The 25,705-nt window shown below is 53.7% G+C and overlaps 1 protein-coding gene across 1 annotated transcript in view; it reads right to left on the reverse strand.

Annotated features, from left to right (window-relative positions):
- Nucleotides 1–5,204: 5,204 nt before the first annotated feature.
- Nucleotides 5,205–25,705, reverse strand: part of TM9SF4 (transmembrane 9 superfamily member 4) — a 45,241-nt gene continuing 24,740 nt past the window's right edge. Inside the window, exons 4-18 of the mRNA XM_066234828.1 lie at nt 23,510–23,678; nt 23,282–23,411; nt 22,456–22,579; nt 21,111–21,229; nt 20,907–21,018; nt 19,534–19,604; nt 17,951–18,083; nt 15,907–15,988; nt 15,730–15,805; nt 15,128–15,211; nt 13,095–13,270; nt 12,586–12,649; nt 11,153–11,272; nt 10,540–10,629; nt 5,205–7,095 (exon numbers count right to left, since the gene is read on the reverse strand). Coding sequence (XP_066090925.1) covers nt 6,946–7,095; nt 10,540–10,629; nt 11,153–11,272; nt 12,586–12,649; nt 13,095–13,270; nt 15,128–15,211; nt 15,730–15,805; nt 15,907–15,988; nt 17,951–18,083; nt 19,534–19,604; nt 20,907–21,018; nt 21,111–21,229; nt 22,456–22,579; nt 23,282–23,411; nt 23,510–23,678 — 1,700 coding nt within the window. The 3' untranslated portion in view covers nt 5,205–6,945. The remainder of the gene's footprint in view (nt 7,096–10,539; nt 10,630–11,152; nt 11,273–12,585; nt 12,650–13,094; nt 13,271–15,127; nt 15,212–15,729; nt 15,806–15,906; nt 15,989–17,950; nt 18,084–19,533; nt 19,605–20,906; nt 21,019–21,110; nt 21,230–22,455; nt 22,580–23,281; nt 23,412–23,509; nt 23,679–25,705) is intronic.

Consider the following 25,705-nt stretch of genomic DNA (forward strand, 5'->3'; position numbering starts at 1 on the left):
AACTTGACTCCAATGGCAAGAGAAGTAAAGGCAAAGATAAATGAATGGGACTACATCAGAATAAAAAGTTTTTGCTCAGCAAGAGAAACTGATATCAAAATAAACAGACAGCCAACTAAATGGGAAATGATATTTTCAAACAACAGCTCAGATAAGGGCCTAATATCCAAAATTTACAAAGAACTCATAAAACTCAACAACAAACAAACAAACAATCCCATAAAAAAATGGGAAGAGGACATGAACAGACACTTCTCCCAGGAAGAGATACAAATGGCCAACAGATATATGAAAAGATGCTCAGCTTCATTAGTTATTAGAGAAATGCAAATCAAAACTACAATGAGATACCACCTCACCCCTGTTAGATTAGCTATTATCAACAAGACGGGTAATAGCAAATGTTGGAGAGGCTGTGGAGAAAAAGGAACCCTCATTCACTGTTGGTGGGACTGTAAAGTAGTACAACCATTATGGAGGAAAGTATGGTGGTTCCTCAAAAAACTGAAAATAGAACTACCTTATGACCCAGCAATCCCTCTACTGGGTATATACCCCAAAACCTCAGAAACATTGATACGTGAAGACACATGTAGCCCCATGTTCATTGCAGCACTGTTCACAGTGGCCAAGACATGGAAACAACCAAAAAGCCCTTCAATAGAAGACTGGATAAAGAAGATGTGGCACATATACACTATGGAATACTACTCAGCCATAAGAAATAATGACATCAGATCATTTACAGCAAAATGCTGGGATCTTGATAACATTACAAGGAGTGAAATAAGTAAATCAGAAAAAAACAAGAACTACATGATTCCATACATTGGTGGAACATAAAAATGAGACTAAGAGACATGGACAAGAGTGTGGTGGTTACCAGGGGTGGGGGGAGGGAGGACATGGGAGGGAGGGAGGGAGAGAGTTAGGGGGAGGGGGAGGGGCACAGAGAACTAGATAGAGGGTGGCGGAGGACAATCTGACTTTGGGCGAGGGGTACGCAACATAATTTAATGACAAAATAACCTAGACATGTTTTCTTTGAATATATGTACCCTGATTTATTAATGTCATCCCATTACCATTAATAAAAATTTATTTTAAAAAAAAATGTTCATATTACCCAAAGCAATTTATAAATTCAATGCAATTCCTATTAAAATACCAAGGACATACTTCAAAGATATAGAACAAATATTCCAAAAATTCATATGGAACCAAAAAAGAACACGAATAGCCTCAGCAATCTTGAAAAAGAAGAATAAAGTGAGTGGTATCACACTTCCAGACATCAAGTTATATTACAAGGCCATTGTACTCAAAACAGCCTGGTACTGGCATAAGAATAGGCATATAGATCAGTAGAACAGAACAGAGAACTCAGAAATAATCCCACACCTTTATGAACAATTGATATTTGACAAGGGTGGTGATAGCATACAATGAAGTAAAGACAGTCTCTTTAACAAATGATGTTGGGAAAATTAGACAGGTATAAGCCAAAAAAAGAAAAAAAGAAAAAAGAAAAAGAAACTAGACCACCAGCTTACACCATTCACAAAAATAAACTCAAAATGGATAAAAGACTTAAATGTGAGTCATGAAACCATAAGCATCCTAGAGGAAAACATAGGCAGTAAGCACTCCAGACATCTTTTGCAGCAATATATTTGCCGATTTATCTCTACGCACAAGGGAAATAAAGGACAAGATAAACGGGACTATATCAAACTAAAAAGCTTTTGCACAGCTAAAGACAATAGAACAGAATAAAAAGGCAAAACACACAATGGGAGAACATATTCGACAATACGTCTGATAAGGGGTTAATAACCAAAATTTATAAAGAACTTGTAAAACTCAACACCAGGAAGACAAACAATCCAATTAAAAAATGGGCAAAAGAGATGAATACACACTTCTCCAAAGAGGACATACAGATGGCCAATAGGCATATGAAAAAATGCTCAACATCACTAATCATTAGAGAAATGCAAATTAATACCACAATGAGATATCACCTCACACCAGTCAGAATGGCGCTCAACAACAAAACAACACTGAATAAGTGCTGGCGAGGACGTGGATAAAGGGAACCCTCCTGCACTGCTGGTGGGAATGCAGACTGGTGCAGCCACTGTGGAAAACTGTATGGAGATTCCTCAAAAAATTAAAAATTGAACTGCCTTTTGACCCAGTCATCCCAATACTCCAAGAACACCATAGCACAGTTTAAAGAGGAGAAATGCACCCCCATGTTTATGGCAGCATTGTTTACAAAAGCCAAGACCTGGAAACAGCTCAGTGTCCGTCAGTGGACGATTGCATTAAAAAGATGTGGTACATATACACAATGGAATACTATGGGATCATGAAAAAGAAGGAAATATTATTTTTTGCAACAACATGTATGTAACTGGAAGCTATTATGTTAAGTGATGACATAAGCAAGGCAGAGAAAGAAAAATATCATATGACCTCACTCATATGAGGAATCCAACGAACAGTTTGAATTGAGGAGCGGAACAGAGACAGAGGCGGGATCAAGGGATCCAGAAGAAAAGCGGACAGAGGGAAAGGGGATCATAGGGTGATAGGATGGGACGAGGGCAGAAAAGGAAATCCTGGAGATAAGGGGGGAGGGCATTACGGGGAGGGGGACAGGGGTGATGTACTGGGGAACATGGGTGACATTAGAATCTATATAAGCATGACCCTGGCTGGTTGGCTCAGTGGTAGAGCGTCGGCCTGGAATGCAGGAGTCCCGGGTTCGATTTTTGGCCAGGGCACACAGGAGAGGCGCCCATCTGCTTCTCCACCCCTCCCCCTCTCCTTTCTCTTCTATCTCTCTCTTCCCCTCCCGCAGCCGAGGTTCCATTGGAGCAAAGTTGGCCCGGGTGCTGAGGATGGCTCCATGGCCTCTGCCTCAGGCACTAGAATGGCTCTGGTTGCAACAGAGCAATGCCCCAGATGGGCAGAGCATTGTCCCCTGGTGGGCATGCCGGGTGGATCCCGGTTGGGTGCATGCGGGAGTCTGTCTGATTGCTTCCCCGTTTCCAACTTCAGAAAAATACCAAAAAAAAAAAAAAGAATCTATATAAACACAATATAGTAATTAAAAAAAAAAACCAAATAGCTAAAGCAATGCTGAGGGAGAAGAATGAAAAAAACAACAACAACACACTTTAAATATAAAAATGCAATTAGGCCTGACCAGGCAGTGGCGCAGTGGATAGAGCGTCAGACTGGGATGCGGAGGACCCAGGTTCGAGACCCCGAGGTTGCCAGCTTGAGCGCAGGCTCATCTGGTTTAAGCAAAAGCTCATCAGCTTGGACCCAAGGTCGCTGGCTTGAGTAAGGGGTTACTTTTACTCAGTCTGCTGTAGCCCCATGGTCAAGGCACATATGGGAAAGCAATCAATGAACAACTAAGGTGTTGCAACGAAAAACTGATGATTGAGGCTTCTCTTCTCTCTCTGTTCTTGTCTGTCTGTCCCTATCTATCCCTCTCACTGACTCTCTGTCTTTGTAAAAAAATATAAAAAAATATATAAATAAAAAGACTATTACCAGGGATAAATTGATACAAGGAACAATATGTACCTAACAAAGTTCCAAAATACAAATAAACAAAAATAAAATTGCAAAGAGAAATATACAAATCTATAATTACAGTGAACGATGTCAACACCCTGCTTTCAATCTTGATATAACAAGCAGGTACAAAAATTAGCAAGGATACATATAATAGACTTGAATAACACTGTCAGCCGACTTGACTTGTTAGATATTTATAAGATGTTCCACCCCAAAACAGCAGAACACCCATTCTTTTCATGTGTACATCAAATGTTTACCAAGGTAGATCATATTTTGGGCCATAAAACAAATCTCAATAAATTCAAAAGGTTGAATTCATCATACAAAAAGTCTCTTCCCACAATAGAATTACAAATCTGTAACAGAAAGACATCTGAATCTGAATCCCCCCTCCCCAATATTTGGAAAATAAATAATACAAATTAAAAAAGAAATCAGGTATTAGAAAGTATCTTGAACAGAGTGACAATGAATCACAACATATCAGAATTTCTGGGATGACGCTAAAGCAGTACTTACGAAGCAATTTATAGCACTGAATACCTATGATAGGAAAAAAAGGCCTCAAATAAATGACCTCAGCTTCCACCCTAAGAAACTAGAATAGTCCTGGCCATATAGCTTGGTCGGTTAGAGCATCATCCCAAAAGACAGAGGTTACTGGTTCGATCCCTGACGAGGGCACATACAGGAAGAAATCAATATTCCTGTTTCTCATTATCTCCTCTCCTCTTATTAAAATCAATCAATAAAAAAAATTAAAAACTAGAATAACCTGGACTGTGGTAATGCAGTGGATAAAACACTGGCCTGGAACTCTGAGGTCGCTGGTTCAAAACCCTAGGCTTGTCCGGTCAAGGCACATATGAGAAACAACTACTATGAGTTGATCCTTATCATCCTCCCTGCCACCCCAGACTGCCTCTTAAATATTAAAAAACACACACACACACCCCCACACACAAAACCAGAATGAGACAAACTCACTGCAGCTCGGAGTTGGAGGGGCGGGGTGCCAGAGGCACCTGTTCTGGTCGCCTTACATCCCTTACCTTGGGAACCAAGCTGTTCTTCCCTACCACCCATTCCAGGTGGTGACATTCACGACAAGCCAGTCATCTTGGGAGTATGTAGCCCGTAACAGTACTCTATTCGCCTGGATATAAGTGACGGATTCAAGACGTGAAAACAGTAATCCCAGCTGGGCCCCCTAGAGACCTTTCCTGGGATTTATCTGTATTAAATAGATTGCAGTAGGGAAGGAGATGCTTATTTTTCTAGGCTTTCCAAACTGGCTAATGTAAGCCTAGAGAGATCTGTGCCATATCCTTCCCACCTCCCCCATAGGGAAGAAAACTCGTGACAATAGGTCAGAATGGGCCGGAGAGCAGCATAGTGGGAAAAGGGAGAATCCTAAGGCTATTCCTTGAGCACCTGGATCTATCCAGACCTGAAGCCAAACCATTCCTTTCCTTGGTGACTTATGAACCAATCAATTGCCCCTGGGGCTTAAGCCAATTTGACCTCTTTCTACTGCTTGCCGTTGAAGGCGTATTACATCTCAGACCCCTAACCTTGACAAGAGATTCATGAGACATGACAACAGGACAATGGCATATTTATTTACAATTGGACCAAAAAAAGGCATACAGGCATTTTTCAATTAAAAATAATGATGATGATGATTACAAAAGTCAGAAAAATTGATGTTTAAATCCTTTATGAGAAGTCCATTTCCCTACTCCCTCCCCTAAAGAGAATTTCTTAGAGAAAAAATTCAAAATTTGAATAAACAAAAATTGAATAAACAACCTACTGCTTGGGTTCCCTTCTCTCCAACCTGCTTCTTGGTGGCTGCCACTTGGCACTGTGGAGTCACTCTGAGGCAAGGTTGAGAAGTTCATGGGTTTGACTGGTGGAGCTGGTAGGGGCCACTGGAAGAATCTGGGAGGGGGGGGTAGGCTGTGTCCCTAGTTTAACCTTCATCCTGAGCTTTGTCTTGTGGTGGGAGTCCCACAGGGGCCGGAGCAAGGGTGAGTGGCTGTTACCTACACCCTAATCCCAGGGTGGGTTTGGTCTCTTGCAATTTAAGAGCAAGTGTGACATGCAGAGCAGGCAGGCAGGGCTGGCCCCCAGAGCTGGGCGGTAGTAAGAGCCAGACAGACTACCATGTCAGCGCCCTCTCTAACTCGGGGAAATGGGCTCCCTGCCAATCCTTGGGAATCGAGGAAGAAAGGCAGCACCTTGCTCCCATCTCCCTCCTTACTAGCAGCTCTGGACATCCCCAAAAAGAGGTCAGAACTCGGAGGGGCGTGGGTGAGGCAGGGGGAGGTGCGGATGGGTTTGGCTAAAGGCGCTGCACACGGGCACTGTGCTGGGGGTGTCTGGGAGGGAATGCCTCTTCTCAGCCACCTAAAGGACGGGACCTGGGGCTCCAGGCCTTGTTCAGGGAGAGGCCCCGCCATCAGCACTTTGCCAAGGATAGCACCCCCCTGGAGAAGGGGGTGAGGAGCAATCCTGGGGGGTGAGGCCCCTCAGCCCAGACACAGACACATGGAGACTTGGCTTGGCTCTGGAAATACCTGGCCCTGGGTGCATGGTTTCTTGGCACAAAAACAGTTCACTGCAAGTCTCCTCTCTGGTCCAGCAAATTCCTGCTGCTCCCTAGTACTTCCGGGGAGTTCTTCGCAGCAACCAAGGCTGGGCCTACGAGCCGACCCGGAGGCCTGGAAGCCCTGCTTGGGCAGCCCTGGGAGGAGTCGAGGGGGCAAGAAGAGGAGGGACAGTGGCCGGCGGAGGACTGCGGGCACTGAGGACACGTGTCCGGGCTGCAGCTGTGCTTGTCACGGCATGAAAGGAGAGGGTGGTGGAGAGGTCTGGACACCTCACTGAAGCCCCAGAAGGCCCAGCGTGTCTTCTTCCAGTTAGTTGTGGGATGGCCAACAGCCCTGAGGAACTGAGGTGGAGACAGTGACAGAAACCCAGTGTCTCGTGGATTTATCCATGCTGGATCCATTGTTTAAAAAAACAAAACAAAATGAAGGAAAAAAACCCTAACCAAAAATAAACCTGAATGTGTCCGAGAGTCCCCACTGCAGGGAACTTTCTTAGCACTGCAGAGAGAACAACCCATAGAACACCTCATCCCCCACAGAACTGGAGAAAGATGATGAAGGAAAACGCACGGTTTATCTACAGGCCCGCCCGCCCCCGCAGCCCGGGGTCCAGGGACACTGTGCCAGGAGGTCCACTCCAAAGGGGCAGGTCTCTTATCCTGCGCCTGCCTGCAGCTCCCCGCAGGGGCCTGTCCGAGGATAGGGGGCCTGGCCACGATCCTCCCCATCAGTCTATCTTCACAGCTGCGTAGATCTTCCGGACAAACATGTAGGCTGCGTAGAAGCCGATGGTGCCCGTGAGGAGCCAGAAGGACAGGACCATGAGGGCCGTGTAGCCGAAGTAGAGGAGAGAGGGGATGAACTCGACGATGTCCAGCTGGGGCGTGAGCGAGAAGAAAGGGTGGGCACTCAGTGCCAGGCCGCCAGGGCCGCCACACCACCCGCGCCCGCGGAGAAGTGGGGCCCGGTGGGGGAGGGCCCGCTCTGGGCAGGCAGCGAGGGCCAGCGTGCCCACCGCCCGGGAGTCTCCCAACCACAGTCGGCTATCACCCATGTTACCCACGGGCACGGAGGGGCTGAACACGCAGTTACACACTAGGAAGCGGAGGGGCTGAACACGCAGCTACACACTAGGAAGCAGAGGGGCTGAACACGCAGTTACACACTAGGAAGCAGAGGGGTTGAACACGCAGTTACACACTAGGAAGCAGAGGGGTTGAACACGCAGTTACACACTAGGAAGCGGAGGGGCTGAACACGCAGTCACACACTAGGAAGCGGAGGGGCTGAACACGCAGCTATACCCTAGGAAGCGGAGGGGCTGAACACGCAGCTATACCCTAGGAAGTGGAGGGGCTGAACACGCAGCTACACCCTAGGAAGCGGAGGGGCTGAACACGCAGCTACACCCTAGGAAGCGGAGGGGCCGAAACTGAAACCTGGAGGCAGGAGGACCGAGAAAGTCTACGGACTCGGCCATTGTCCGCTGGGTGAGGGGGTCTCACTATGAGAACACTGGAAGGCAGGTGCGACCCTGGGGCCGAGGGCCAGAGAGCAGGAGGTAGGACAGTCACAGACGTGTCACTTCTTTCCCCTCCCCAGCCCCCAGAACAGTGCAGTGACACTCTGGGTGGCTGGGGCGGCAGACAAGGGACGGGTGAGGACAGGACACCTACAACCCTCAGCACAAGGACCAGGGAGCCCCATCCACCCGTCCCAGCCTAGTCCCCTCTCCCTCAGAGTGCTCCTGTCACTGCCGGCTAACGTCTCCCAGGACTTGATCTGGGAGCATTCCGGACCCCTCCCTGGAGAGCCGAGGCCGAGGCCGAGGCAGGGGGCCGGGACCTGCGCTGTGGGGTGCGAGCAGGGCCACAGGGACGCACCCAGAGCCCTGGAGGGAAGACCTGCGCTGTGGGGTGCGAGCGGGGCCACGGGGACGCACCCAGAGCCCCGGAGGGAAGACCTGCGCTGTGGGGTGCGAGCGGGGCCACGGGGACGCACCCAGAGCCCCGGAGGGAAGACCTGCGCTGTGGGGTGCGAGCGGGGCCACGGGGACGCACCCAGAGCCCTGGAGGGAAGACCTGCCGGCACACCGGGGCCGTTCCAGGCTCATGGGCAGACACAGGGTCACAGAACGCCAGGAGCCCATAAGAAAACGGTAACGGTCACTGCCCTGACAGCTTCTCCCTGAGGTCGAGCGTTCTCGAACTGGGGGCGAAGGCCATGTTTTCAGGCTCAACCCCCATCTCTCCTTTTATAAGCTTTCTCCTGGCTGGAGATCGGCGGAGGGTAACAGGTGTGGCGGAGCGGTAAGCCCAGGAGCAGGACGACGCAGAAAGGCAGTGCTGGAATGCCCTCTGCATCCAGAGGCCGGGGCCACACCACAGATGAGGAGGGCTCTGGGGCGAGGGGAGGTGGCTTCCGGCACAGAGAAGAAAGGATGGGACCCCAGGGGGCCAGGTAGGAGGTGGTGGCCAGAGCTGGTTAGCCCAATGCTATCCCTGTCCTTCTCCTGTTCTGTTTTGGGGTGCTCACTCCCCCACCTCTGGTCCTGCTGGGGCTGTCATTCCTGGTGTAAAACCTACGCTAGTCGGTCAGAGGAACAGAGAGGGCCGGTGCATGACCCAGGCCGGCAACAGGCTTCCCGGGAATGACACTGTGACGCTGGAACACAACCGTTCTCAGCTACATGGCTGCCAAGCTGCAAAAAGGGGGACTCAAGGGATGTCAGGGGCCAACTTTCACCTGTGTAAAGACCCTGCCGGCAGACCCACGCTGGACATGCGGGGCTGAGGCGCGGCCACAGCCCTGGCAGCCTGAAACGCTGGGTCTACCCAGCCTCAGGCCACAGTGCCGGCTTCTTCAACTGTCCTGTTCCATCAGGCAATATGGTCTCTTTGCTTAAGCTAATTGGAATGGGGTTTTGGTCACTTCTCACTCAAAACATTTCTGATTAATATGAGATACAGAGGAGAGAGACTAGATTTGCTCTGGATGACTCCAGGAATTCTACGGTCTGAAGACAGAAGTTGATGGAGGCAGATTTCAGTGGGACTCAAGGAAGCACTTGATAGTGACAGGAGCCGTCCAAGGAGAGAACGGGAGTATCAGGAGGGCGAATCTTTTGTCGTGGGATTTGCGAGAGCAGGGCTCAGCCAGCTCCTTCTAGAAGGGCCAGGGCATAAGGAGCCCGGGTTTTGAGGGCCACGGGCCTCCGCCGAGCCGCTCCCCCTGCCTGCCAGGCTGCTGTGAAAGCAGCCACAGGTGGCGTGTAACTGAGCAGCACGCCTGTGTCTCACACACGGCCCTGTGGGGCAGTGTGCTGATTCGAGCTAGACGGTCACTCACTGGAAACCCTGGAAAAGGGGGAGCGGTCGGCACCTGGAGGCAGGGGTGCTTGCTAAGCAGCATGTAGCCCTACACCAATGATCCTGACTGTCTTTCCATCTCCCCTTTCGGGGAAGAACTCTCCAGGCCTCGGCCACCCACGGCCCTGGCTCTGAACACACCCTGGGTGCAAGCAGAGGACCGCTCGCTCTGGGGCTTGGAGACTCAGAGTGCGGCCGGTAAGACCGCTCTCCAGCGTGGGCCCGGAGGCGAGAGGTCTGCCACGCACACAGACTGCTCAGCGGCCCTCTCGTCTGCCACACATGCATCGACCAAAACTGTGTGGGGCTGTTTGCACTCTGACTCACACCACTGAGGACAATGGGCTCTGTGAACGGCCCGAGTCACTGAGCCGGGCTCCCTCTCCTTCGCCTGCATGACACCTGTGGCAGCTGGGCCGAGGTGCAGTGAGGCCTGGCCCGCCGCCCGCCTTGGTGGGAAGCCCTAAGCGGTCCTGGGACGAGGAAGGGGGGACGCGCCCAGAGACAGGGTGCCTGAGGACTAACGGTGGGTGCCAACAGTGAGTTCTTCACTCTCTGCTTTCACCTTTATTAACTCTTCTCATGTACCTTCTTTATTCTTTCAGGTTTTTTTGTTCTAGCTTCTTGAGGTGAATACTGTGTTATCCGCGTCCCCTATTTCTTACTGGAAGCACTGTAAGGGGACCTATTTCCTCTAAGTGCCCCTCAGCCTGTATCTCACAGGTTTTACATACAATATTCTCACGGTCATAGATTCTGAAGGCTTTTATCTCCCAAACGCACAGGACACAGACCCCCTTCCCTGAAGAGACGGGTGCTCCAGAGCAGACAGTCTGTGCTGGCCTCGGCCCGTGCTGACGGGAAGATGCAGACCCCCCGCTTCCCCGCAGCCACCCCTCCCCCACCCTCCCCTGGAAGGGCCCACTGGCCTTGGTAACAAGTAAGGGTGGTACCTTGTTCACAAAATAAAAGATGGCATACACCAGGACATAGAAGGCGGAGCCCCCGGAGACCAGGAAGTTCCTCCACCACCAGCGGTAATCCTGGGGAGGAGACATCAGGGTCAGCCCCCCCGTCCCGCCCAGTCCCGCGCTGGCCCTCAGGCCCGCAGACCCTGGGGACGAAAAGCGGTATTTGGGGTGATGGAAGTGCTTTCCATCTTGACTATAACTGTGGTTTCACAATTGTACACATTTTCAAAAACACACTAAGAAGGGTGAACTTTACTGTTTATAACGTACACCTCAAATTCAAACAACACAGGGGCAGTAGCGATGTCATGTCCTGAGTAAACGCTCCCTGTGTGCCAGGCACCGTCCTCAGTGCCGTCTGTGGAGCAGCCCAGTTTAGCCTGGGCGGCAGCCCTGAGTCAAGTCCTACTGCTGTCCTCGTCACATGAGGAAAGCACAGAGCCTGATGGCAGAGCCTGCTGAATACATGGAGGTGCAGAGAGGGGAGGGGATGCACCTGCCCAGGACCTCACAGGCAGCAGGGGGGACATCAGGTGGGAAAGCAGGGAGCCTCACTGACCCATTCGATGCTGCCCCAGGTCCCCCACGCCCTCACCTCTGCACACAGCTGGAAGTACACCATGACAATGCTGATTTGCGAGCAGGACACCACCAGGATGATGAAGACGAGGAACAGGAAGCCGAAGAGGTAATAGAACTGATTCTCCCAGATTGCCTGTGGACACACCGCAGCTGGCCTTCAGGGGCCTGCCTCTGCCCAGCGGCCCTTTCTCCTGGCACAGCCTGCCTATTCTCGGGACACCATACCACTGGTCACCAGGGCAGGAATGGAGACACCATCATGACGTCATCAGGGTCCATGGGCCCAGCATGTGGCTCTGACTGGCCCCTCCTCCCTGGAGCAAAGGGTGAGCCTGGGCTCTTTTTAGGGAGTAGCTGAGCCATGGCTGATCCTAGGATGGGTGGGCCCAGCCTGAACACGGCAGCTTGTAGGAAGTAATGAATCCCACCCCCATTAAAATGACACAGCAGCCATTCAGGGGCATCTCACCACAGGCCAGGCAAGCTCCATGCTCTGTGGACATCTCTACATGTGAACCCATGAAAGTGTGGACTTTAACAGCTGGAGAAGCCAGGGCTCAGCAAGGCTGGGGAATAACCCAGGTCACAGAGAACTGAGGTGGCTTCCCGGGGAGGGCAGCCCACCCACCCTCGGACCCTTTTCCGAGGCAGGGCTGGCGGGCAAAGGGAGCCCAGCAGGGAGAGGCATGGCCACTCCAGAGCAAATAACTGTCCAGCAGTGACTCGGTCGCAGGCACTCTGCACTCGCTCAGGCAGACACCGATGGCTGTGAGGAGCCTACTGCCAACCTCCACTCGGCCCGCCCGGGACAGGAGCAGTCGTCATCATAGCCACCACTACAATTTAGCAGCCATTTCCTGAGGGCCAAGCACTATGCCTTTTACAGACATTATCACATCCCAGCTCACAGCGATACTGAAAACCAGCCCCCCCACTGTCCTGAGAGCTCTGAGCCACTTAGGACAGATGTGTAGGAACCCGCAGACCAGAGCAGAGCAGTGATGTTCACAACAGGGGGGCGGCCTCCAGTGTTGCGAAGCAGCCTCTAGGCACTGAGGCCCCCACCCTGGGCCCAGCACACGCCACCCTCATCCGCCCTCCGAGCTGTCCTGGGAGGCAGGGCTGCTAGCTCATGGCAGGATCAAGATGAGGGCTCCGCCTGACCCGCGGTGGCGCAGTGGACAGGGCTGGAGTGTATCGTCCTCCCCACCCTTCAAGGCACGAATGAGAAGCAATTGATAACAATTAAAGTGACACAACTAGGAGTTGATGCTTCTCATCTCTCTTTCTAAAAAGAAAAGGAAAATAAAATGGGGGCTCCGAGGGGTTAAATGGCCCATCTGAATGGTGCCAGGCAGCAGGAGCAGAGCGCCCGCGTGGGGGGCGGGGCCCGGCCGGCAGGGTGACCCTGCGGAAGTGCAGGGAGGGGCGGGCAGCACTACTCACACTGAAGATGAAGAAGAGCTCGATGAACATGGCGCCGAAGGGCAGGATCCCAGCCATGAGGATGCTGCAGCAGAGCGGGAGGTGGCGGCGTGAGGGCCCGGCCAGCAGGGCCTGGGCCTCTGCGCTGCCTGCCTGACACTGGGGGCTCTAGTTCTTCCTGCGTGCTTTGGTACCAGCACAGCCCCTTGAGGGGTAAGCAAGGCGGGCAGCATTCTCTCCATTTAACAGACGGGGAAACCGAAGTACAGAGGGGCGAGTGACACCCGCAAGTCTGAGGTCTAAGCGATGGTTTACCCGTGTCACCGCACCTTCCCCGCCCCACATCCTGGTCCCTACCAACACCGGACTGGTCTATAGCCTGGTCCTCTCTATCCTAGAGCAGAACTGAGCTTTCGTGAGGTCTACCAGAGCCGGCTGAGCGGCACAGCGCCAGTCACAGCATCCTCGGGGGGCACCCTTCTCCCGTGTTCCCGAGGGATGGCTCGGAGCAGTGCCCTGCGGAGACTCACCCCACAAACCGGTTCATGTACCAGCGCTGTTCCGGGATCTGCCGCGGAATCTGGTTGGTGCGCACGGGGTTGTCGTACGGCTGCTTGCGGAAGCCGAAGTAGTAGCCCAGGTAGACGAGGGGCAGGGAGATGCCGAACCACATGCACAGCAGGGCCACCATGGTGGGGAAGGGCACCTGAGGGCACAGCACTGTGAGGCCCCGGTGCCAGGCTGGGGGCTGCGCAGGGGGCAGGGACACCTGCAGGGCTCCCGGGGAGGAGGGGCACAGCAGGGCCACCATAGTGGGGAAGGGCACCTGAGGGCACAGCACCATGAGGCCCCGGTACCAGGCTGGGGGTTGCGCAGGGGGCAGGGGCACCTGCAGGGCTCCCGGGGAGGAGGGGCACAGCAGGGCCACCATGGTGGGGAAGGGCACCTGAGGGCACAGCACCGTGAGGCCCCGGTGCCAGGCTGGGGGCTGCGCAGGGGGCAGGAGGGGCACAGCAGGGCCACCATGGTGGGGCGGGCCCTACAGACACCCCCCCACACAGGGCTCCTGGGGAGGAGGGGCACAGCAGGGCCACCATGGTGGGGCAAGCCCTACAGACACCCCCACACAGGGCTCCTGGCCAGAACCTCCTGGAGCTGACTGCGGCTCTGGGGAAAAGCAGTACATGGAATGGACCATCTGGGCTATGAAGACGGAACCATCCCGGAGCTTGTTGTCCAGGGAGGACATGGGGAAGGAACAGGAATGGCAGGAACTGAGAACTGAGAGCACTAACGGGAGACGAAGAGGCTAGAACAAAGGGATACTGTGTGCCTGGTATGCTAAGTGAAGGAAAAAAGAGAGGGACTGCACAGTGTGTCCCCATTTGGTTAAAATAAAGCCCTATAATATCACTCAGTAGGTGAAGCAGGTTATAAAACTGCATGTCTAGAGCTCCGTTTAATAACAAGACCCAGTATGTACATGTGTGAGTGCCCAGAAAGAACTAGGCCAGCAAGTGAGAGAGCTCCCTGGGCTGGGACTCTTCATCCTCTTCCCTAAAGTATTACGTTCCATCAGGACCATGCAGAACAGAAGACATGAATTAATATATATGATACATGTCAAGTACTTAGAACAGGACTTATTCCAAAGTAAGCACAATACAAATGTTTACTGTTACTGTTACTATTTCATAACTTTTAAATTACATCATTTGATTTTAAGTAAATCTTAAAAAAAGGGAAAAAAGACTGAAGACATATATAGTAGTCATCTCTGGGTGGTTGGATAATGGGTTATTTCTGACTTCTTCTTTGACTTTTCTGTACTTTCCAAAATTTCTATAACGAGTGTTTGTAATGAGCAGTTGGTAATTGGGAGAAAAATGTTGAGAGAGGGCGGAACACAGGTACAAAACAGAGGAAGTGAGAGGACGGGCACGACTGTTTCTCCTGAGGGCAGCTTCCTGGGTGCGGGGAAGAACTAGTCCTCCAGCGGTGAGGACTGGAAGCCGAGCCCAAGGACCTCCAGAGAGCGCCTGCAGGTGGGGGGGGGCAAGGCCTGCCTGCCTCTACCACAGCCCTGCTCACCGACCAAGAGCCCTCCTTCCTGACCCTCCACTGAGCTCACAATCCTACCCGATGGGTCCCGGCAGCTGCTAGCCACAGTGGGGGCTGGCAGGACGCCCTCGGAGGACAGGACAACCTGCAGGGGCTGGTGCTGAGGCTCAGGGCCTCTTGGAGGAGAGCCCTGTTTTGGGATCCTGACCTAATAAACCCACAGCAAGCAGCTTTCCCTTGGTTGGGACAAAGGGAAATTCCCCAGTTGGCACCCGGACTGTGGAAACCTCACTAGAGAGAAGTGAGCTTTGGCCAGCTGTCTGAAAAAGCCCACAGGAAGGCCAGTGCCCAGGCAAAAGCACGGGCAAGGCTGGGGAAACCCCCGTGAGCCCTGAGCCCCCAGCTGGAAACAGAACTTGGGAGGCTCAGAAAAGGGAAGGGAGCAGCAGGAAGTGGCCACGGGAGTGGAGCTGGGCCGGCACTGGCCGGGGAGGGCACTTACCGCGCCTGAGGAGTGCTTGCCCCAGATGAAGCAATTCAGTATGAAGCAAATGCCGAAAACCACGCCAGGGTACAGCGTTGCTGTCTAGAGGCGAGAGGGGCCATGATGGGGGGCTTCATCCAAGGAGTTCCCACCTGGCCCAGGGCGGCCCCGCACTAGAGGCTCTCAAGCCCCTCTTGTCCTCCAGAACCCAGCTCAAGAGACATTCCCCCAGAAAGCCTCCCTGCCCCCCAGGCCAGTCAGGACTCCCACTGTCTTCCTCTTAGATCCCTGAACTGCCTGTTCCTTGCCCGTATTCCAGTCTGCACTTCCATATTGTTGTTACCTAATCGGTGCCTGCCTATCCCACAGACCGGGGGGGGGGGGGGGGGGGGGCGCCCTCCGGCTCACGGATGCACTAGCACTTAGAACACAGCAGCTGCTCACTGAATATTTGAATAAGGAATGAATGAATAAAACTTTTATTAAACATGTATGTCTGGGTCCCAACCCAGACCGCCTAGACTGGCAGTTAAGCTATAACTGAGTCCTAGGGGTGGCAGGTGCTGGCCCTACACGCACCAGGTCCCCTTCTCCTAGGCACAGGCCTAGGAGACACTTACACAAAAGGCTCCCTTCTTCCACCGATGGCCTTTGAGCGTGCGGTACAGACGGCCAGCAGAGAAGCCACCAAACACCCTGTGGGAAACGGCAGGGGTCCACAGCAGGAGAGCTGTGAGCGAGGTGCAGCGGGGCGTGGGCCAGCCCCCCCCCCCCGGAGCCCGCCCAGACACACCTACCCCATGAACATGAAAAGGAAGCAGGCGGTGGTCATGAGCGCTCCCCGGCTGGATGGCGACAGCATCCCAAGCATGGCCACAACTACGGAGGGGGGTGGGGGAGAGGAGAGAGAGAGTCAGGGCGGCTGACTGCCAGGCCCCATCCTGGGCTGGCTGGCAGGGCCCTGGGCAGATGGGGAAGGTAAGTACCCTCCCCTCCTCTGTATAGGAGAAGGCTTGGTCTCAGCTGGGCCCAGCACAGCGCGGCAGCTGCAGGGCCTGGGCTGGCCACATCTCACACACAACTTCCAGCCCACAGGGCACTGGTGACCCACCAGGCATTGAGCTGAGAGCACTGAGCATGCCAGGTCACTGAGCCCACCTTATCAACCCGGGGAGGGGCGGTTAGTGTCCCCATTTCTCAGATGGGGAAACTGAGGTTCACAGAAGTTAAGGTCACAAAGTTTGGAGGCATGAAGTTGAGATACAAATTTAGGCAGATTAGTTGCTAAGAGCTTAGATCTTAAAAGTTCTTATTACAAGAGAAAAAACTGCGTCCTGGCCAGTAGCTTGGTTGGAGCGTCATCTTAATGCGCCGAGGTTGCAGGTTTGATCCCTGGTCAGGACACATACAGGAATCAACCAGTGAATGCATGCATAAGCGGAACACAAATTGATGTTTCTCTCTCTCAAATTAGCAAATTTTTTTTAAAAATTGCAACTATGTGAGGTGATAGATATTAACTAAACTTACTGTGGTGATCATTTCACTATATATACACATGTCAAGTCATTATTCTGTATACCTTAAATAAACATAATGTTGCCCTGGATGGATGGCCTAGATGGTTGGAGCATCCTCTAGAACAGGGGTCTCTAAACTTTTTACACAGGGGGCCAGTTCACTGTCCCTCAGACCGTTGGAGGGCCACCACATACAGTGCTCCTCTCACTGACCACCAGTGAAAGAGATGCCCCTTCCAGAAGTGCAGTGGGGGCTGGATAAATGGCCTCAGGGGGCTGCAGTTTGGGGACCCCTGCTCTAGAAGCACAGAGGTTGCCGGTTCGATCCCTGGTCAGGGCACATATAGGAACAGATCGATGTTTCTGTCTTTCTCTCAAATCAATAAAATAAACATTTAAACAAATATAATGTTATATGTCAATTAAAAGATAGATAGCCTGACCAGGCGGTGACGCAGTGGATAGAGCGTCGGACTGGGATGCAGAGGACCCGGGTTCAAGACCCCGAGGTCGCCAGCTTGAGTGCGGGCTCATTTGGTTTGAGGAAAAGCCCACCAGCTTGAACCCAAGGTCACTGGCTCCAGCAAGGGGTTACTCGGTCTGCTGTAGCCCCATGGTCAAGGCACATATGAGAAAGCAATCAATGAACAACTAAGGTGTTGCAACGCACAATGAAAAACTAATGATTGATGCTTCTCATCTCTCTCCGTTCCTGTCTGTCGATCCCTGTCTATCCCTCTCTCTGACTCACTCTGTGTCTCTGAAAAAAAAAAAAAAGATGGATAAAATGGTAAAAAAAATTTAGGCAGACTGACTTCAGGACTGTCTAGCTATTTTACCAGGTAGGTTTACAGTTTTGAGTATAGGCAGTACAAATTATTCTTATATTATTATTCATTAATTACTGTATTATTTTCCATATGAACTGCTGTAAACCTGCTTTTGCCCCACCCCGTACATTAATTTATGGGGGGTTGTTTTGGGGAAAAAATATCGGATTCCAGCTCTCATCCAGGTGCGGACTTGGGAAACCACTTGACACCTGACTGCAGAAGGAGCCCAGCCTCAGCCCTGTGGGCAGCTCGCTGACAGTAGGAGGGGTGGGCTGTCCACGGAGCGGAGCGGGTGAGCGCTGAGCAGCCTCAAACCACCAGGGCCTGGGGCCGAGAGGACCCAGCCTCATGCGGGAGGGGAGGCTCCGTCTGGCCCAGACATGCTGACAGGCCTCCTTCTCCAGGAGGGAAGCCCACCCTCCTCTCAGACGCAGGCCCACACTGTTCTGGGGACGGCCTCCCACACTGGGCCTGCCAGGCCCACTCACAGATGACGATGAGGATCATGCAGAAGAGCTGGATGCCTGAGCCCAGCAGGGAGCTCAGGATCATAGGGTACTGAGGCGGCCTGAAGACGTCACCGTGCACCAGCTTCCAGCCAGACTCTTCCATGGTGTCTTCCTGCGGCAAAAGACAAGGTGAGGCTGCTTCTCGTGCTACGGAGAAGGCGGCCCCGGCAGGGACCAGCCCACTGGACCCACTCAGACCAGGGTTGAGCGTCCCTCAGGTGTCAATTCACTCTGCTCAGACACCGCAGGTCAAGTGACACGACAAAGTGCTTCCCTGTCACACAGGGCCAGGTGGGCACAAACATGAAGCTTACAGCTCCATAAATGGAAAACCTCCTCCCCAAATCCCAGTCCTAACATATGGAAAAATAATGTAAACAACAAATGTAAACTGGGATTGTTTTGGGGTGGTGAGATTTAGAAGCAATTTACTTTTTTAATGCTTATAAAAATAGTAAGTGCTCTTACTTGTATAACAAAAAAGAATTTTGGTAAACGGCATAATATTCAAATGATCAGAAAGTAATAAATGTTTACCGTAGAAAAAATTTTTTTTAAATCTAGAAAGACTAAACAAAAAATAAAAAACTCATAAATACTCAGATTTAAAAAAACATATAGAAAGTAACATGATTAACACACTTAATGATATCACTGTTTCGACGTTTCCTTTAGTCCTTTATATACGTATATGTATATGTGTGTATATAATTTGTAAACAATGACATCGGGACCACACTGCATTTACTGTGTACTTGTCATTTTCAGCTGAGGTTTGGGAACATTCCCTCATGTCAATAAATACTCTCTGGAAGGACTATTTTAATGTCCATGCCCTGTCTCGCTGTACAGCTGTACCACAGTATGACCAATCCACCAGTACGGAACACTAGGCAATCGCCAGTTGATTAAGTCATAAATAAGCTGCAATAAATATTTCTAGACTGGGTCTTTGCGTTTCTGATGCTGATGCTTTCCTTAGGAAAATCCTAACAGAATTACTGGGTCGAGTTACCTATTTCACAGTATGTACTGTGGTATATGAAAGGTGCTTATCTCATGTAGATCTTGCCAAGAATTAGTTCTCCAGGAGAACAAAGCCTGTGCTAGTTTGAGGTCCAAGGCCGTCTTCTCACGGCTGTTTGACCTGCAGTCTGGGGGCTGGCTCGGAGGTGAAAGCAGTTGTTCACATTACTAGCCATGCACAGTCCTGTCTGCCAATTCTTTCTTTGTGATCACATTAGAGATTCCAGATTTTTTAAAAAGGGGACTTTATACAAATTCTTTTAACTGTATCATCTTTTTACTCAATTAAAAAAAATTTAATGTCAAATTCATCAAGATTTTTTCCCCCTGAGCTCTCTCCCACTGCTTTTATGCTTAGCAGTTAGAAAGCCTATCCTCTCATTTTGGGTTATTAATACATTACTTCTCCTTTCGATATCTTACAGATTTACTCTCTAAATGATGACATATGCGCACACCCACCACCTCCTGGTCTGGCAGGCCCAGAGCCCTGTGGCTAGACTGCCCCTCCAGCCCCCCCAGCCGAGACCTCGTACAATGTCATCTTCCTTGTTATAGTTGGCGATGTCCTTCCGGAGGGTCCGGATGATGATCATGCTCAGGATGCCTGGAACCAACAGCAGAGGAAGAGTCACTGGCATGGCCACTGCGTCTTCTGTGCTGCCTGTCCTCCTGGGACGGGTGTCCCACTGAGAGGTGACGGCATGTGGTGACACGTGTGGCTTCCTCCAGTGAGAGCTGGCTGTGGGGCCACCTCGGAGCCTCTCTTGGGCACAGCACCACCCCAGTGACTTGCGCAGGGATGTGCAGGGCCACTTCTCAGGCCGGGGAGGGAAAGGGCTGCTGGGATGGGTGCGGGCAGCCACAGGACACTGCTTTCTATTCGAGGGGGAACAGCACCCCAGCTGCCCCAAGGCCTGGTCCTACCCGCTCCTCTAGCCTCCCTCCTCCTAGCACTGGCCCCTGGGTCTTCGCTGCTTTTCCCATTGGCTATAGCCGCATTCCCTCACCTCACGCCTTACCAGGCTCTCCTCTGCCCGAATGACCCGCTGCTCTGACTCGTACTCACACTTCAAGACTCACCCTGGGCATCTTAGCCTTCCTACACCTTGCCCAGTTCAGAACCCAACCCCCATACTCGCACAGCCCTGGTCACCTCTTCAGGCATCAGAGTGCAGTAGATAAACTGAGACGCCTGTGACGTGCCCCTGGATTAAATATTTATTAAACAGTAGCTGGCACTATCTTTACTTCTCATGTGATGCTGAACTGCTTCCCTTCTGCCATCCCCCCATCCACCCACCACCTTCTTGCCACCTGGTCTCTCGCCAGGCGAGTCCCACTGCAGGGCGCGGCCCCTGCTGGGCTGGTCTTTCCCAGGTGTCTGAACGGTGGCTGCTCATTCAGGGAGGCGTGCTCTACAGCGCCCCCTTCCCTCTCGCTCTGCACCGAGCACTGTGTCGTCTGCTTCCCAGCACTGCTCTTTGTTCCGGTCTCTCCCACTGTGGGCGTGCAGACTCTAGGGCAACGCTTGGCTGAGCGTGCTCAGCGCCACGTCTCCGGCGTGCGGCACAGCGGGGCGCGTTCACTGTGCTCAGTGCCACATCCCGGCATGAGGTGCAGGGGGCGCACTCACAGGGCTTGGAGTCACCTCCCCAGCGGGCAGCACAGCACCAGCACAGAACATGCAACGAAGTCCTGCTGAATGACCGTGGCACGAGATGCACCATCCCCGAGGAGCTCCTCAGAGTGGCATCGTGCCCACCTTTGTGTGTCTGATGCCCAGCACAGGGCCCTAAGGCCCGTTTTTGACCCATGCGGGGCCCTGACGACACCCCAGAAGTCCCCTTTAGGGGATGTGACGCCTCGGTCCCTTGTCCCCTCCACTCTCCACCCCCAGACTGCTCACCGGACAGGAAGAAGACCACGACGACAGAGTTGATGATGGAAAACCAGTGGATCTGCACGTCACTCATGGTCAGGTAGGTGTCCCAGCGAGAGGCCCACTTGATGTCACTTTCCTGGTGGAGGAGTGAGCACTCGGAGTCAGGCCTCCTGCTGGACAGCTCCTGCCCAGACCGGAACTGTCCCTGCCACGGGTTCCCCTTCTCACCTCCCAGTGCACGGAGTAGGTGAAGTACAGCTGATTGTCCTTGCTGGGGTCGATTTCCTGCGGTGAGGAGTTGGCGCCCTCAGGCAGGGTGCACGAGCTCTTCTCATCTACTTTGAGGTCTGTGAGAGACAGAGAGTTTGTTCCTGGGGGGCTCTGCTACTACCCAAGGGCTGTTTGGGGGGGTGCCTTCAGAAACTGCCCAGGGGAGGCATGCTGCTGGGACCCAGGGTCTGAGTGGAGGCTGCGGGAACTGCTCCCCAGCGCCCTGACCTCCCCAAGGGTCCTAGGGGCTGCAGAGAGTTGTGTGTGGGCAGGGGTCTGAGGCCTTCAGTTAATCAATCAATCTTCCTTCTCTCAGTTCAAATACTCATTTCCTCAGCTGGTCCCACTCAGCACGCAGGACAACCCAGGCTCATTCTGTCATGTGTACTCATTCACTTCCTTCCCAGAGTCCCGGCACATCAGTGACCCATCACTCGAACGCCTCCTGCATTCACCCATCATCTGCCTGTTTGGTCAACCAAGAACACATCAGAGCACCTACTACATCCCAGGGTCTATGCTGGAGATAAATAATGAGAAAGGAGACAGAGTCTCCAACCTCAAAGAGCCAATGAAGGAGAGATGGTGTCAAAATAATCACATAATAATAAATGTGAGGCTGTGCCCACGGCACTCAGATGAGGGACAGTATGGTGCCCTGGAAGTGTAGGATGTTTTCTGTGAGACGTCTGTGTGTGACTTTGTAAGAAAAGGAGGTCCCACAGCTTAAAAACACAACAGACCACAACCCCCTTCCCCAGATGGCCAGCACCACCGTGGACAAAAGGCCAAGCCTCCTAAAGTCAGGGGCGCCCTGTGGTGAGCAAGTGCTGGCAGGTGCGGCCAGACTGGACCAGGCCTGCTGACCCTGGGCCGAGCTCCGTCCACACCGACCACTCACACGAGGATGAGAAGTTCAGGGCCGGGCTGCCCGACAGCCCTGTCTGCCCACTGCCCCTTCTCCTCTAACCCGGGGGAGCTGGCTGGTCCTCAGGAGAGGCCGGGCAAGCCCCAGACTGCTGACTAGTCCTGGCCAAGTCACCAACCTCATCTGTCACTGCACATGAGTCTGGGGGTCGCCAGAGGGTACACTGGCAAGGTGCCAGGCCAGGACACACAGATGTCAGCTGTCCCCTCGTCCCCCTCCTTCTCCAGTCAGAATGCGGTGAGCCCACCTCAGCTGGGCCCGTATGCCACAGTGGAGCCTGTGGCCACCTCAGGAACGAGGTGCGAGAAGACCCTGGGGGTGAAAGCCCAGGCCCACCCACCAGCCCGGCCCCTCTAGTCCCACCTCCCCACTCACCCTCCAGCCTGACGCTCTGGGGAATCACCTCGAAGCGGACGACTCGGTAGGTGTGCTCCTGGTCCTCTTCCAGGTCCTCCCGGTGGTAGTAGAGGATGAACGACAGGTGATTGTGCAGGTAGATCTGGGAAAGACCAACAGAACACAAGTAACTCGCAGTCAAGAAACGAGCAATGTACTCTGGGAGGCTGTCCCAGGCCTCAGGTCACTGCCCTGCCCGACAGACCGGCTGCCCGCCCCCCAGAACGCCGCTCCCCGGCTCGCCTCCGTCAGACACCTGGGCTCCCGAGAGTTTGCCCGACGAAGCCCGTCTTGCGGCCCGAGGCCTTCCATCATGACTGTCATCACCTTCTAAGACACGTCAGTCCACCTCGTCTCCCCAAGACCCACGAACAGTCTCCACACTGCAGCTCTGCCCACGGCCTTCACGCCAGCGCCCGTGCCGCCCCAAGCGCCTCTGGACTGCTCTGGCAGTGACCCTCGTGGGTCCTAGATCAGAGTCTGCTGCTGTCATTCTCTTCCCAGTCAGGGCAGGAGCCCTCTGAGAACAGGGGGCTGTACCTCAAAAGAAACACTGCTGTCCTAAGACTTTCCAGAAGGGGCTTGATCTTACACACGGGGACTCTGGGTTTCCAGGGACGGTGCCTGCCACTTCCCGGGCAGCCTGTGCCAGAGCGCCGCCCAGGAGGCCGGGAGGAGCTGCCTCAGCTGGCCCTCTTACTTTTCTATGGCAAGCCTAGAGCAGGTGTCTCTCTCTGCCGAGGTCCCGAGTGCTGCACACTGAGGCGCGGCTCCCCTGCCTGCTGAGCACGCTGAGGCACTCTACCTTGTTGACGTCCGTGAAGCCAAGTCGGTAGCCATGCTCAAACTGCACATCCTTTTCCTTCTTCTTGTCATCACCGTCGCGGTTGGAGTAGAGCTCCAGGCGGGTGGCCACGGGCAGGTTGTCAGCAATGCTGGAAACCCAAGGCCCCGCTCAGTCCCTCTGAGCCCTGTCCCATCAGAGCCCTCCCCAGAGGGGACTCGAGGCTGGCAGGGGGCGAGGCCGACTCACAGGTGGACGTAGTAGTCCTCCGTAATCCGCTCCGCCACGAGCCGGCTCTCCTCCACGGTCAGGGTCACTGGCTTGTTGGACTTGTTGCACAAGACCTCACACTTCTTCTCGCTGTTCATGAGAACCTGGAAAGGGGTGTTGACAATCCGGTCCCCTCTCAGCACCTCTCCTGCCGTAAGAGAGACAGATGGAGCTCAGAGCTTCAGCCCTGAGGCTGCTGAGGTCAGTGGAGCCACAGAGCCCCAGGGCCGACGTGCAGGACTGTGGTCAGCTCTGCAGCCTGGCCTGCCACACCCGCCTCACCGCTCAGGCTTGGCTGCCCGACGCCTGCCCGGCACCCTCTCTTCTCCTTTGTGCCAGCGCCACCAGGCCCTTCAGCACTCAGCAAACCTGCCGTTTCAGCCCACATGTCTGGGCCTCCGCCGTGCCCTCTGCCCTGAGTGCCGCCACCTGGTCTAGTTTTCTGAGGGTTCCACCTCCCACTGCCAGCCCAGCTTCAACCTCACCCCGGAACCCTTCCCGGCCTCATCAGGATGGCTCAGTCCTAGGGAGCCGTGTAACCTTGCCCAGCCTCAATCTTCTCACCAGTGGAACGAGGGGGATAGCACCCACCTCAAGGGGTTACTGGGGGGAGTAACATGCAGCCGTGACGTCGCGGGCACAGGTGCCATTGCCCTCACCGCGTCTCCCCGCACCCTGTCTGCTGGTAACGACGTGACTTAGCACAGCGCCGACATGCTTCTGCCTCCCCTGCCTGACTGGGAGGTCTCTAAGTGCAGATGGGGCTCCCCGCTGATCTGTGTGCCTTCAGACCCTGACTTCAGCCCGGAGGAAAGGGGGGTAAAATCTAGCACCCGAGATTCTTAGCCAAAACATCTTTTTACACAATGAACTGGCATGTCCCCTGCGTGCCCGCCTCAGTCGCCTACTGCCAGAGGTCACAGGGCAGGCACCAAGGGAAGACAGGCTCTGCGTAAACACGCAGGATAACGAGATGGCGCTGCACACGAGGAATCTGCTCTGCTCACGGGAGCCAGGTCCAGAACCGTTTCTCTAGGGAAGCGATGCCCGAGAGGAGCTACAGAGGAAGAGAAGCACCAACTAGGCAAGGAGACAGGGAAGGACATTCCAGACAGAGGGAACAGTGAGTGCGAAGGCCCCCTGAGGGGGGGGGGGTAGGTGTGGCCAAGCGGAGAGGCCAGGGTGACCGCTGTGCAGAGAGCCACTGAGGAGAGCTGGGGAGGGCCGGAGCTGGTCTCGCGCCCCGGGCCACCCTGGGAGTGTGAGCTTCACCCAGAGAGTGACAAGAGCCAAGGAAAGGTTTCTAACGGGTAGGGGAAGACATTCTCCGATTCTGGCTAGAGAAAGCTCTAGCTGGATGCTGTGTGAAGAAAGCACATGTAGAAGACGGGGGGGGGGGGGCAGTCTGTCTTGCCAGGGAGCCAGGACAGACCCAGGATGGAGGCGGGACAGGGCGTGCTGAGAGTGGGAGCTGGCTCGGGCTCCGGAGCTGCTGAGCACCCGGTCCTGCACAACGCAGGCACAAGAGAGCAGGGCTGCAGGACAGGAAGACAGGCTTCCAGAACCAGGTTCTGGGTGGGAGACAGGGATCCAGCAAATCTAGACCGAAGGCACTTTCTCAGCCTGTCAGGTCGGACCTGACACAGCTGGATATAGCTGGCGATGCAGACAGAGGCTCAGAGGTGCGGTCAGCGTGGACGGGCTGGGAGCTGCTGCTGCACTCAGGGCAAGGCCCCAGCGGAGGGAGGACACAGACAGAGGAACAGGGCTGCGGTCCACGCAAGGTGGGTATCACTTCTTGATATTTAGAAACTGAATTTAAACCAAGAAAGAGGACATACTGGTCTGGAATGGCTCATTGCTGATGCGGAAGTACTCCTCTTAACTTTCTGAAGCTGGAAGCAGGCAGCAGCCAGGGTAAGTGAGCAACAAGCTGGGAATGCGGACCCTAAGAGAGTCTGCAGTCGTGCACCAGCACACTGCCACGGAAATCCTACACACACGCCAGGAGACGACACTGGCAATCAGGAGTGACAGTCAGGAGTGCGCCGATCGGACAGCCCAACCGAGCCTTCCTGGAGAAGGCAGCCTGGGACCACAGAGAGAATCCAGCTTTCTCAACCTACTGACCATGTGTCCCTGAGCACATCTTGCAAACCCCCTTGATGCTGCTGT

The sequence above is a fragment of the Saccopteryx bilineata genome, chromosome 6 (assembly GCF_036850765.1).
Source record: "Saccopteryx bilineata isolate mSacBil1 chromosome 6, mSacBil1_pri_phased_curated, whole genome shotgun sequence".
In the NCBI taxonomy this organism is placed as follows: Eukaryota; Metazoa; Chordata; class Mammalia; order Chiroptera; family Emballonuridae; genus Saccopteryx; species Saccopteryx bilineata.